General features: G+C 30.7%; 1 protein-coding gene across 10 annotated transcripts; it reads right to left on the bottom strand.

Moving 5' to 3' along the window:
- Positions 1-3,981: 3,981 nt before the first annotated feature.
- On the bottom strand, positions 3,982-6,984 carry LOC101510600 (uncharacterized). 10 transcript variants are annotated; one of them, XR_012163232.1, is made up of 8 exons: positions 6,843-6,981; positions 6,135-6,157; positions 5,952-6,044; positions 5,708-5,816; positions 5,415-5,564; positions 5,182-5,254; positions 4,871-4,934; positions 4,657-4,778 (listed from the first exon to the last, which is right to left on the bottom strand). XR_012163232.1 is itself a non-coding variant. In XM_004500161.3 (7 exons), the coding sequence occupies exons 2-7, from the start codon at positions 6,155-6,157 to the stop codon at positions 4,138-4,140; spliced, it is 1,080 nt and encodes a 359-aa protein (XP_004500218.1). In that variant the 5' UTR covers positions 6,843-6,984; the 3' UTR covers positions 3,982-4,137. The 10 variants fall into 10 exon arrangements, 2 of the variants coding, with proteins under 2 accessions (XP_004500218.1, XP_027190595.1); XR_001143913.3 differs by having other exon boundaries at positions 5,163-5,269; positions 6,843-6,980; XR_001143912.3 differs by having other exon boundaries at positions 5,166-5,269; positions 6,843-6,980.
- Positions 6,985-13,475: the final 6,491 nt, after the last annotated feature.

Raw genomic sequence — 13,475 nt, 5'->3', positions numbered from 1 at the left:
TACATACAATATTATATTAGTAGTCCAACAAAATGAAATTATGGTATTATTTTTGCTCACCTAACATCTAGGAAACTCTTTGTCCATGAATGAATTCTTTGAATTGGGATAAGATATATTGTGGTTGGATGTGTTCATTTACATTTGATTAAAAATTAAATGTATTCATTTACATTTTTTTTCAAACAAAAAATTTCGATTTAAAAATTTGAATTATTTAATGTTAATTGAACTATTGAAATGAATTGATTATCACATGACTGTGACTATCCAGTATACACAACCTAAATCCGACTTTTTTTATATTTTAGAATAGACCTTATAATGATCACTATAGAACTAGACATTTATGGAGCTAGAAAGAGCATGGAGGACAATTCAACCACTTTGTTTACATAGTGTACATGAAAAGCCTAAAATACACCCCTTCACCTAAAATCTCTCATAGATTTATTATCTTTTTTTTTTTTTTTTACTTTTTCTAACCTTTGCATAAACTACAATAATATCAAATTAGATAGAGTTGGCTCAAAGACTAACAATCTACAAATTAAATAGTTATTTTTTAGTCAAAATTATACATTATTTCAATTGATAAAAGGTAAGATTTTTTGAATTTGTTTGTTATGGTTCAAATCCAAATTTTGTTGTTTATGTGTAAGTTTTCAATTCTTTATTTAATGGAGTTTAGAAGGCGAGGGAAAAGTTTAGAAAAAAAATGAAGAAGAAAGTGGAAAGAGAAAAGAGAGTTTTGATGAATTTATTTTTCTTCGAAATACAATACAACTCTCATTTCTTCCATCTATTTCCATGCTATTATAATATCTAAAAATTTAGGAATTTTTGCCTCATTCTCTAACAAAATTATTTCATCAAATAAGGCAAAGTATTTTTATCTATTTCTATCTCTTTCACTCCCTCATAAACTCTATTCTCTAAACTCTTGCCTAAAGCTGTTCAGATTATTTAGGAGGAAGCGGAGGGAACCAACCAAATAAAAAATTATTTAAAATATTTATTTTCTCGTTAAATAAAATACAAAAGCATTAAAACTGATCTTTCTCTGTCCCTTCTCTTAAACCAAACACATCTATATTCTTCTTCTCTTCCCTCTCATCCCCTCTGTTGAACCAAAAAAAAAAAAAACTAAGGGTGAAATGAAGACAATTGAAGTAAACAATTTCATATTTTCAATTTCTAAATCATGTGTCCATGTTATCTTCATAAAAAATTCTTGAAGTAAATAATTGTGATGTAGATAAGATCAAATGATAGTTAACGAAGACATATTTTCAAAAATAATGATGATAGTTTTTTTTGCAATAGTATTATTTATAAAAATATAGATAATTGTTTACTACAAAAATCTTTCACTTTTTTTATTAACAGATAAAATTAACAAATTTTATTTTAAAAATATAATAGGAAATTTTTTCAAAAAGTAAACCGTCCCAATGAATTGTTTATTTCATTTATGAAAATATTTTTTATTTTTATTTCTTAAAATATGTGCTCATTTAATTTTAACGAAAAAATCTTAAAATAAACCATTGTCATGAAAAGAATACAAAATATTAGTTAATAAAGATCTATTTATAAAAATAATAAATAAAAAAAATTGGCATTTTTATTATTTTTAAAAAGTTAGATAATTATTCACTTCAAATTCTTTTTACCTTTCTATTTATTAAGAAGTAAAATTAATTTAAAAAATAAAAATAAGAAATACTTTTACAAAATTAACTATCCTTTTAAATATAAAATAAAAATAAAAAAATTAGCTATTTTTTAAATATAAAATTAAATATAAAAGATTCTTGAAGTTAACAATTATGATCTAGATAAAATCAAATGTTAGTTAATGAAGACATATTTCCAAAAACAATAATGATAGTTTCTTTTTGCATTTGTATTGTTTCGAAAAATATAGACAATTGTTCATTGTGAAAGTCTTTCACCTTTTTATTAATAGATAAAATTAATAAAAATAAAATAAAAAATATAATAAGAAATTTTTTTGCAAAGTAAACCGTTCCAATGAATCATTTATTTTATGAAAATATCTTTTATTTTCATTTTTTAAAATATGTGCTCATTTTTTTTAATAAAAAACTCTTAAACTAAATCATTATCATGAAAAGAAAAGAAAATATAATTAATAAAGATATATTTTCAAAAATAATAAAAAATAAATAGTTATTCACTTCAAATTCTTTTTATCTTTTTATTTATTAAGAAGTAAAATTAACTTAAAAATAAAAATAAAAATACTTTTACGAAATTAACTATCCTGTAAATATAAAATTAAAATAGAAAAATTAGCTATCTTGTAAATATAAAATTAAAATTGAGTACCTACATCAACGTTCCGTTTTCAAATTCTAAGATTATATTAATCAATGTATCGATTTTTTAATAAGTAATTCATTTAAAAAAATATTTATTTTAAAATATACAATTATCTTAATTTTAATATAATATTAATTTATTTTTTAATTATATTATCTAATTAACTTGCATCATTTTATTTTTTGTATATATCATATACGTGAATACACAAAAATATGCTGAAAATAAAAAGAGTGTGTTTTTATTATTTTTTATTAATAACACTAACTCTTACCTATCAAATGACTACGTGAGTCAATAAATATTTATTTAAACTTTGATTGGTTAAGTTTATTTATTAATTTGTGCAAAACAATATTAAAACTTTCCTTTAACCATAAGTCTCTTTTTATTTACACAATCATAAGTCTCTTTTTTGGTTGATAAAAAAAAAATCATTTTTGAAGGATAAAAAAGAGTCTCTTTTGACAAAAAAATTATTTTCCTAAATATAAATTTAATTTAAAATTAAACACACATTTTTGAAAATAAAAACATCAATTTTATTTCACCTTTAAAGTATGTTTGATTCAATGGAGATGGGTGAATAAAAAAAGAGGCTAAATTACATTCGTGGTCCCTTAACTTAATTTCAGGTAACGTTTTAGTCTTTTATCTTCTTTTTTTACCCGATTTAGTCTTTTATTCCTAATAATATCAAATAAAATATGAAAATATGAGTTTATTTGAAGATTTGTGTTACGGATTTGATGAAATTTGTATTATATTGAAGAATATAATTAATTTTATGAGTTTTGATTGAATTTTTTTTTGAATTTTTTTTTAAAAAAGGATAACGTTGTTGAAATTTTAAAACATAAAATATCAAATTATCATTTAAAATTAAAATAAAGGACTAAATCGGAAAAAAAAAAAGATAAAGGACTAAAACGTTACCTGAAATTAAGTTAAAGGACCACGAATGTAATTTAATCTAAAAAAGAATATAAATATATTTAATTCAAAAGAAAAGAGAAGAATCTTAATGTTTTTATATTTAAATTAAAAAAAATTAAATTATTTTTTAAGTGTGTTTCTCCCCCATCAAATCTCCTATACCTACTCATTCCTCTCTCCTCTTAAAAAAATAATCAAATTTTATTTCTTTTCAAGTTGTCCTACTTTTTAAGTATAGAATAAACTTTTATTTTATCTTTTCAATCGTTTGGGATGCCTTTTATTCAAACGCAAAACTTCACGGGAGTTTTTTTTAGTAATTATGTAATTTTATTTATATAAAAAAAACAAACTAAATTAAAATTATAAATATTTATAATAATTTATACTCTCTTAATCACAAAATAATTGTCATATTTACAAAAAAATGTCTTAAAATTATTATCACTTTCATTTCTAATACAACTTTAATTACTTTATTTTAATTATACCCACTAATTAATATTGTCAATGTCTGTATATTACATCTATGACGATGAAAATAAATCAATTGTTGATCCGAGTAGTTTGATAAAATTACCATTTTTTTCATTCATTTATCAGATTTTCTTAATGTCTATAAAATGATCAAGTGACATGATTATTTTGTGGGGTATATATTTTTAGATAACTCTAAAAATAAGGGAAAACCATAAATGAAAGACACATGGAAAAGTATTTCCAGTACCCATGTTATATAACATAGCATTTTAGAGTCTCAACACAACTAAAGAACTCCACCTACATTGTACATGCTTCAAAGCCAATATGACTAAGGTGTTAAAAGCCAATCAATCTAGGACAGAATGTTGTTCAATTTGAAGGAGAGGTAGATCCTGGAGTGTTGGACCTTGAAAACGATCTTGAACTCGCACTCACACTTGTGGTTCTTGATCGAGAATGCTTCGGTTTCGAATAACCACTCCTAGAGCTTCTTGAATGACTCCTTCCTGATCTTCTCCTTGGCCTGGGGGAGACACTTCGTGAGTAACTCCTTCGAATGGGAGAGACGCTCCGTGAGTAGCTCCTTCGAATGGGAGAGACGCTCCGTGAGTAGCTCCTCCTTGACCTCCTTGGCCTGGGTGACACACTTCGAGAAACCGACCTGTTACGGTACCTTCTGTAGTAGCTATCATCAGGTGAGTGATATCTAGAATCATAGGGAGAGTATGATCTGTCACGCACACTGACAGGAGACCTGCTGTACGGAGAGCGAGAACGAGAATATGATCTGTGCCGGTCATAATGATAGTGAGACCTGCGTCGGCTGTAGTATGGTGAGTATGCCCTCCTTCGCCTGTAGTCAGGAGAGTAGGACCTCCTTCGTCTGTAGTCAGGCGAGAAAGACCGACTCCTACTACGATCTGAACAGTAAGGTGAACGACTGTAGCTTCTTCTATAAGAAGAATAGCTAGGAGAGCGACGAGGAGAGTAGCTTGGAGAGCGACGAGATGCTGTATTTGACAAGATTACTAGGATTAGCATAATATAAAAATAATTGTGGACAATCATAAATGAAGTCACAAGAAAAAGTAATGGAACTCACAGCGAATAGTCCTGAGACCTAGATATTTCCCAGGTGTTGGGGTTCGACCGCGTCGTCTTCTAGCCTGCAATAAATGCAGACAACAGCATGAGGATAAGGCATTGCTATGCACAAATATGTAGGCGTCAATAATGTTAATACAAAATCAAAATAGTAAATATTAAGCTCAATATATATCTAAACCCTAGCATTTGTCAGAGCAGGGTCTTAATGATAGCCTTAAAAACTAAGGGAACGTTGAATAACAAGATATAAATGCAAGAAATATAAAAGAGGGAAATGCAGGGCATACAACCCCAACGATCTGATACTTGTTGATGTATTTGATTTGTTTGTTTAGTTGTGATTTGATAGTTTGATGAAGGGCTGCTTCACACAGCTAACCTGCTGCCACAGAAACTTCAAATGGAAAGCACAAAACATTCAAATTTCATAAAGAATTTAAAGCAAATCATCCATACATCTTCAATGCGATGAAGTTGAATAAAAATCAAAACAATTAAGAATCAAAGCCCCAAAATGAGACATTGTTGATTAAGTATACCTTCTCCACCATGATAACACGGCCTTCAAGTACAGAGCGATCCAGATACTTAACACATCGATCAGCTTCTTCTAAAGTCTCCATTGTCACAAATCCAAAACCACGGGATGCCCTTGTCCATGGATCAACAACCAGATGGACATCTATCACCTACACAAGCAAATCAAAAGTAACAACATATTTAAATTTTAAGGAATAATAAGCCACTTCAACTAACATGTTAGAACTTAAAACTAACAGAGTAACAAGTATTAAATAAATTAAAGCTTATAAAAAAAAAATCAAAACCATACTTTTCCTTCAGCAGCAAAATGCTTCTCCAGTTCTCTCTTGGTGATCCTAGGAGACAATCCTGTCACATACAAATTGTTTCCCGGATTTTCTGCATCTCGTGATGCGCTCCTAAATAACGATAACAAAACAGTTTGTTTAGCACATAGTCAGAAAATTCAATATAATAAGAGAGAAGCAATAGTTCACATAACCATAACAAGTACCAACAACCATCAAAGAGAAAGGGGTGATGGGGAATCCTACCTTGATCGGCTTCTGGATCTCGACCTTGAAAGAGACCTGGACACAGACCTACTGTATCGCCTGTATGGAGAGAGGGAAGGAGAGGGAGAATACCTGTGACACAAAAATCAAACGCATAAGCCAAATTGCAAAAACGTAAACCACTTGAATTCAAATAACAAATTTGAGAATTCAGCATCTAACCTTGATCTCCGAGAATACGACATCTGCAACAAATCATCAAGCAATTCCCGACACAAAGAAGAAAAAATCAGTACTTTTACACTAAATATTAAGGTATACTATATTTTAAGGAATCACTAGCCAATCCAATCAAAATATCATAAAAATACTTTTAGGAATAGATAGTACAAATAAACTTTGACTCGCTCATCAAATAATACGCAGGCATCTAATTGACACACAAGCAGGAATTTGCAACATCCATCGTAAGTCCAAAGATCATGAAAGAAAAATTATCGATTACTTATCCACGAAACACCCGATTGTTCTACTAAATGATGGTTCTAAAATAAAATAATTAACTTTTCGAACAAATTTCTAAATTTCAGAATCAAATTGTACGTTCTAATTCTAATATCCTCCACAATTACACCTTATGGACACAATTCTACAATACAATGAACACAATTCGATAAAATTCAAGGAAAAAATCCTTCAAAACTCGAAATCAAATTAAAATATGATTAGTGTAAAGAAAATCATCTTCGATAATATAACAAAAAATCGAGAATCTCAACAGCAATGAAGATTCCCGATATAACTATACGAAAATTCAAATACATGCATAGATAGTTCAATTTCACATGAGAATGCAAAAAAAAAAAGACGGATAAAAAAATCGGCTGATCGTTATCAGAAGATACATACAATGATGAGATTCGAACTTACTATAGCAGAAAATGAGAGAAATCGGTGTTCTCTAATATGGAGAATCAACGCAAGCGCAAAGAGTTAACAACAGAAACGAGAATAGAAGGTGGCGATGGTTTTTATATAGAGGGTGAAGTGTGGGGCTGTGATTGGTCTGAGGAGAAGTTTCTGGAGAATCGGACGCCAAACTATAATTCAACACGGTGGAATTCTTTGTGGGCCTTGGGCCCATTTCTTTGTCAGTTCGATTTGGTGCAGTTTGAGTATCCTGGGCCATTGAAAAATACCACGTTTTTTAATCCCTCTTCTAATATATTTTGGCACCTCCCATTTTTGTATTTGTAAAAACAAAAATTGTGTTGTATGAAAATAAACACACTCCTAGCTCTTCAAAAAACTAAAAGTTGAGTAAAAAACCCCTAAAAGAACTTTTTTTTCTTCATATGTAGATTTGTTTTTGCACCCTTTAAAATGCACATTTAATAAAATTTAGAAATTTATTTTTGAAAAATTTGAATTCGTTAAGAAATGAAGAAAATAAATGACACCATACAAAATATTAATGGAAGAAAAAAAAAAGGTTATTGGAGTTTTAGGAGAGGGGTGTGGTGAGGGGTGAGAATGAGAATGAGAGTGAGAGTGAAAGAGAAAGAAAGTGAATGTATCCCTAAAAACTCAACTTGTCGAATCGACATCAATCATATCATCGCCTCAAGTATAAAGACGATAAGAGTTGGTAACTTATATTCATGATAAATATCGTTGATTGTCGTTATAGTTTTGTGTGTCTTTTAAACACTAATACACGGTGGACCGCATATTAAGGTGGATATCGCCTTAGAGTATGTCGTTATTGGACCCGACCTTGGATTAATTGTTGTACCAACATGGCCAAAAAAGCTCAAACCAATATCAAATGGTTCGACCCAAATAACTTTACAATATGAGTTTGACCCAATAGACCAATTGAATACTAAAGGATCAAGAATCAACATTACTTGAAGTGATAAGCAATGGCTATATATGATTGCCAAATCGAACCACAATGACTCTATCAATAACAACTTTTATTCACCTTGTCGTGGTTGACTTGCAATGGCTCTTCAAACTAGAATAAGACCTGAACAACTAGATCAATCAATAGGCTGAGATCACCATTCAATTTTGGGGCCAAAAAAAATATAAATAGAGGAACAACTTTATATTCTTAAACTGGAACAATACTCTTTTTGAAAATTTTGATATGCAACTCGAACTTAATCGACTAGTGATTTTGACATACTTAAAAAAAGATTAATGAATCGATTCAAGCCAATGGGTGAATCCATTTATGTATTTATAATGAAATTCTTTAATTAATTCACAAGATCTTAAGGTTTTTGGTTTGATAAATCGATTCAAAACTTTCTATGAAATCATTCATTATTTGAAAATTTGTTTATAAATTATTTAACCATTATCTATTGATCCAAAGTGCAATCCTATGTGAATAAAAAAAATGCAATCCTATGAATGTCCCTTGATTTGCACATGATTGAGTTCAATTTACATTTGATTGTCTAACATTCATTCATAGTATACTCAAGTTGTAAGAGAAAACATAATATAAGAAAATTATAATAGTTACCATTTTAGGTTAAGATACCCCCTCCCATACACACACAGTCTTCTATAAATCAATATCAATATTGCCAAGATGGAAAATGTGAGGCTAGGGCTCTATCTCGAGCCTTTTTCTAATGAATTCAGTTGAAAAAATGTGGTTCTTGATGAGTAAGGAGAGCTCATGGGTACAAGTCTGCAATTGTTGGTTTAAGCCTTACCTTTACGATGTTCTTCTTATTGAATGTTGTGGGAGCGAATCTAAAGCTCATTTAGTGAAAGATCTATGTATTAGGAAGTGTATTATTTTATATGGACAATAATTTGTCTATTGTAATGTTTCTTTTTTTTGTTGGATTCATTACCAAAGGTTTCTTTTTTTTTGTTGGATTCATTACCAAAGGTTTGAGACAGAGCTTTGATCAAATCAATACACATGATAGATAGTTCTATGTAACAATGGAGGGTCTCTGATTACATACACTCACAAAGATATAAAGATAAAACTAAAGTGGCTTCGGGACAATAGACATAATAACATTTGTCCCCCATTAAACTAATCATATAAAAAGATAAAATAGTCAAAAGTCATCAAAAGGATCACATAAGTTCTATAAAACACTGACACTACTTGCAAACTCAAAAAATTACCACTTGCACATCAAAACACACAAAGTTTGTGGAAACATGGGAGAATAGTTTGTCTTCAATTAAATTCCAACCACAAAAAAACAAAACTAGACCTATGCATGCATAAATTCACACCTACCTATCAATAATACTGGATGACGTGATCAACTAGAGAATTGAGAAATTCTACTACTTGGTCAAGATAAACAATCACCCAAAAAAACTCCAACATCGTCCATTCCAAAACTGCAGCCATACTTTTATTTTTCAGTTGCAAACCATAAAAAAAAAAAAAAAATCATGCAATTACAAACATAAGCGACACTTTCCCTTGCATCATAAAATCACATCCTAGTTCTAGTAACCAATCTGAACCTCTGCAGTCCAAACACCAACATGATAGCACTAACAACTTGAATCAAGATACACTGACCCAATTCCTACTAACACCAACTACCCAAATACCACGTAGTCCACTTTTTTTCAACCACACCCAAGTTGAGTGCATAACCCATATGTAATTGTATGAAACTCTAGAGAAACGACACATTTCAAACCTGGACAGATGAACTATTTAAAGCTTTGCTCATATCGGTCCTTCGTTGGCTCAAGTCGAAAAACATCTGAAGGGGATAATGTGTTGGATATGTGTTGGTGACAATTGCTGCAAGACTTTAATAGTGAAGTTGTTGATGAAGATTATATGTAGCAAATTCCAAAGCGTGTTGTTACACTAGTCTTTAGGTTCGATTCGCCCCCATCAATCGGATGCAAATGAGATAACCAGTGAATCCCCTTCAGGGTACTTTGGAAACCTTGATATGATTTGCATTATCACACAAATAATATCTTTCAATAGTATTTTACAAAATAATGTTACCTATTCTTTTCTCATGCATTAGAAAAGAATAAGTTGACTTAGTATATGAGAATGAGTGAAAGAAAATGGATGGCAAATACTTGAATTCGTTGTTTGCTTTCTGTCCGAAGTGACCTTATTTATAGGAAAAATAATGTCACTTGGTAAAGAGTTGCAATTCTTCTTCTGCCACTGTTTACGAAGGGCTATATACATATAACGTTCAGTTATTTACCAAAGCATTGCATTGGTCTAATGGTTAATCAGTGATTCTGTTCGCGTGAGGATTCAGGTTTGAATCGTTGCTGTGCCTCTTCATTTTTAATAAACAATAATAAACAATCGCGTCTTTTCAATATTTTTAATGGTATCTTACGATTTGAACCACTACTTAGTAAGCTATGGGTTCCACTTATCCCAAAGAATTATAAAGATGACACATTTGTTAATGCCTTGTGTCATGTACCCTTTTCATGAGAATTTAAGAGTCAAGCCCTTTAACTCTTCGAAGCGGCCTCATTTCATCCTCACATAGGTAGACTATATCAGAAATACACCCATAATATGTATTTCAGCAAATTTATGCTATATGTCTATTAAGAGTAAAACTCAACCTTCCAATTTTACACTTATGGTCCAAGTACTTTCAGTCTTTGGGATGTATCTATATTCAAGTACTTGCAGTCATTCTAGTAGTGTACTTTTATCATTGAACTCAAGACTTGATGTTACTCAAGTGTGAGTCGATTTTCCACCATTGATGATTAATTAGATATGGGCTTGAGTCCCATCCCCAATGATGTCTTCAACACCATGTCCCTTATCAGACCTTTCGTCAAAGGATCTGCAAGATTCTTTTCAGTTCTTACAAACACTATGGATATTACTCCATTTAACATTAAATCCTTTACATAGCTATGTGTTAGACCAATATGTCTAGATTTTCCATTATATACTTGATTATATGCTTTGGATAGTGTGGATTGACTATCGCAATGTATGGATATTTGTGCCATTGGCTTTGGCCAAATTGGTATCTCATACAACAAATTTCTTAGCCATTATGCCTCTTTACTACCTGCAGCTAGGGCAATGAATTCTGCAGCCATGGTGGAGTTGGCAATGCAAGTTTGTTTCTTTGATCCCCAAGAAACTGCACCTCCACCAAGGTTGAAGATCCATCCACTTGTGGAAGCATGATCCTCAACATAAGTTACTCAACTGGCATCTGTATATCCTTCCAAAACTGAAGGATATCCACTATAGACTAAACTATAGTTAATTGTTCCTTTCAAATATTTTAATACTCTATTAACAGCCTGCCAATGTTCTTTACTTGGATTGCTAGTATACCGACTTAATCTGCCTACAACATATACTATGTCAGGTCTGGTACATGTCATGGCATACATCAAGCATCCGATTACCTTTGAATAATCTAGTTGTGCCACAAGACATCCTTTATGTGGTTGTAAACTAACATTTTGATAAAATGGGGTAGTAACAGGTTTGCAATCAAATTGATCAAATTTCTTTAACACTTTCTCAATATAGTGAGATTGAGATAAACCAATATTTACTCCATCTCTAATGATTTTAATTCCTAAAATCACATCTGCTTCACCTAAATCTTTCATATCAAAATTTTTTGATAAGAAAGTTTTAGTTTTTTCTACCTCATCTAAATTGGTGTCAAAGATTAACATATCATCCACATATAAACAAATCATAACACCATTTCCATTATGAAATTTACTATAAATGCACTTGTCAGATTCATTTACTTTGTATCCATTAGAAAGAAAAACTTTATCAAACTTTTGGTGCCATTGTTTGGGTGCTTGTTTTAACCCGTATAAGGATTTAGTCAATTTACACACTTTATGTTCTTGCCCTTTGATAACAAATCCTTCATGTTGTTTCATATGCACCTCTTCATTAACTCTCCGTTTAGGAAAGCAGTTTTAACATCCATTTGATGGATTACAAACTTGTAGATAGAAGCTAGTGTCAAAAGCACTCTTATGGATGCAATTCTTGCAATAGGTGCATAAGTATCAAAGTAGTCGATACCTTCTTTTTGTGTAAATCCTCTGGCAACAAGTCTAGCTTTGAATTTATCAATGGTACCATCAACTTTCATTTTCTTCTTAAAGATCCATTTACAACCTATTGGTTTTGATCCAGGTGGGAGGTCTACCAATTTCCAAGTTTTATTCCCCATGATTGAGTCAATTTTCTCTTGGATGGCTTCTTTCCAAAAGGAAGAGTCTTGAGACTTTGTTGCCTCTTCATATGTGTTTGGGTCACTCTGTAAATTGTAGCAAATTGGTCCATAACTGTTACTGGAATCATTTGTACCTTCTACAAGGAACATAAAGAAGTCTATGCCATAATCTTTTTCTTTTCTGACTCTTTTACTTCTTCTGGGTTATGAACATGTCAGAGTATCATTATTAGATACATTATTTTCTAGGCTTTGTACACTAGAACATAAAGTTTCCTTGGGATGTGGAATTGAGTTAAATCTATTTTCTTGAAAAATTGCATCTCTTGACTTAATCATTGTGTTAATAGGATATGGGTCATTAGATTCAACAACCATGAATCTATAGGTCTTGTTATTTTCAGCATAGCCCAGAAATACACTTTCAATTCCTCTTTCTCCCAATTACTTTCTTTTTGGTTCAGGAACCTTAACAATTGCTCTACATCCCCAAACTTTTATGTAGTTGAGATTGAGTTTTCTTTTCTTCCAGAGTTCATATGGGGTTATCTTGTTCCTTTTATTGGGAAATCTATTTAGCAAATAACATGCAGTTAACATGGCTTCACCCCAATAACCTTTAGATAGACCAGAATAGGATAACATGACATTCACCATTTCTTCTAATACCTTATTTTTCCTTTCTGCAATTCCATTTTGTTGTGGGAAATATGGTGCAGTTGTTTGATGCACAATATCAGTGGACTCCAAATACTCAGGATGATAGAACTCTCCTTCTCTATCACTTCTAAAACACTTAATAAAAGTTTCATGTTGAAGTTCTACTTGTGCTTTAAATATTTTAAATTTGTCTAAAACTTCATTCTTAGAGTGCATTAAATAAACATAACAAAATCTAGAGTAATCATCAATAAAAGTGACAAAATACTTTTTACCACCAATTGTAGGCCAACCATGTAAATCGCATACATCAGAGTGAATTAAATCTAATACCTTAGAACTTCTTTCAACACTTTTAAAAGGTTGTCTTGTAATTTTAGTTAGCATGCAAGTAGTACATGGATTTGAATTTTTATCAAAAGTCGGAATTAAATTTGATTTCATCATATCATTCAATTTTCTAAAGTTAATATGTCCTAGTCGCATATGCCATAAATCACAAGACTCAACAATATAAGCAGAAATCATATTATTATTATAGTTACTGATAACATTACATTTGAACATATTCTCACAAAGGTAACCCTTCCCTTCAAACATACCACCTTTAGAGAGAATAAATTTATCTCCCTCAAATACACATTTGAAACCAAACTTATTAAGTAAAGGTACA

This window comes from Cicer arietinum, chromosome 5 (genome assembly GCF_000331145.2).
Source record: "Cicer arietinum cultivar CDC Frontier isolate Library 1 chromosome 5, Cicar.CDCFrontier_v2.0, whole genome shotgun sequence".
Lineage (NCBI taxonomy): Eukaryota > Viridiplantae > Streptophyta > Magnoliopsida > Fabales > Fabaceae > Cicer > Cicer arietinum.
This window is presented reverse-complemented; position numbering and strand designations above follow the sequence as displayed.

Bases quoted from the DNA above. Each gene is read 5' to 3' on its own strand.
- LOC101510600 (XM_004500161.3), bottom strand. From the start codon at position 6,157: ATGTCGTATTCTCGGAGATCAAG. The intron at 4,935-5,414 runs GTATACTTAATC...CATTTATTGCAG, and splicing joins GTGTTATCATGGTGGAGAAG to GCTAGAAGACGACGCGGTCG. The intron at 4,779-4,870 runs GTGAGTTCCATT...TGTCAAATACAG, and splicing joins AGGTCTCAGGACTATTCGCT to CATCTCGTCGCTCTCCAAGC.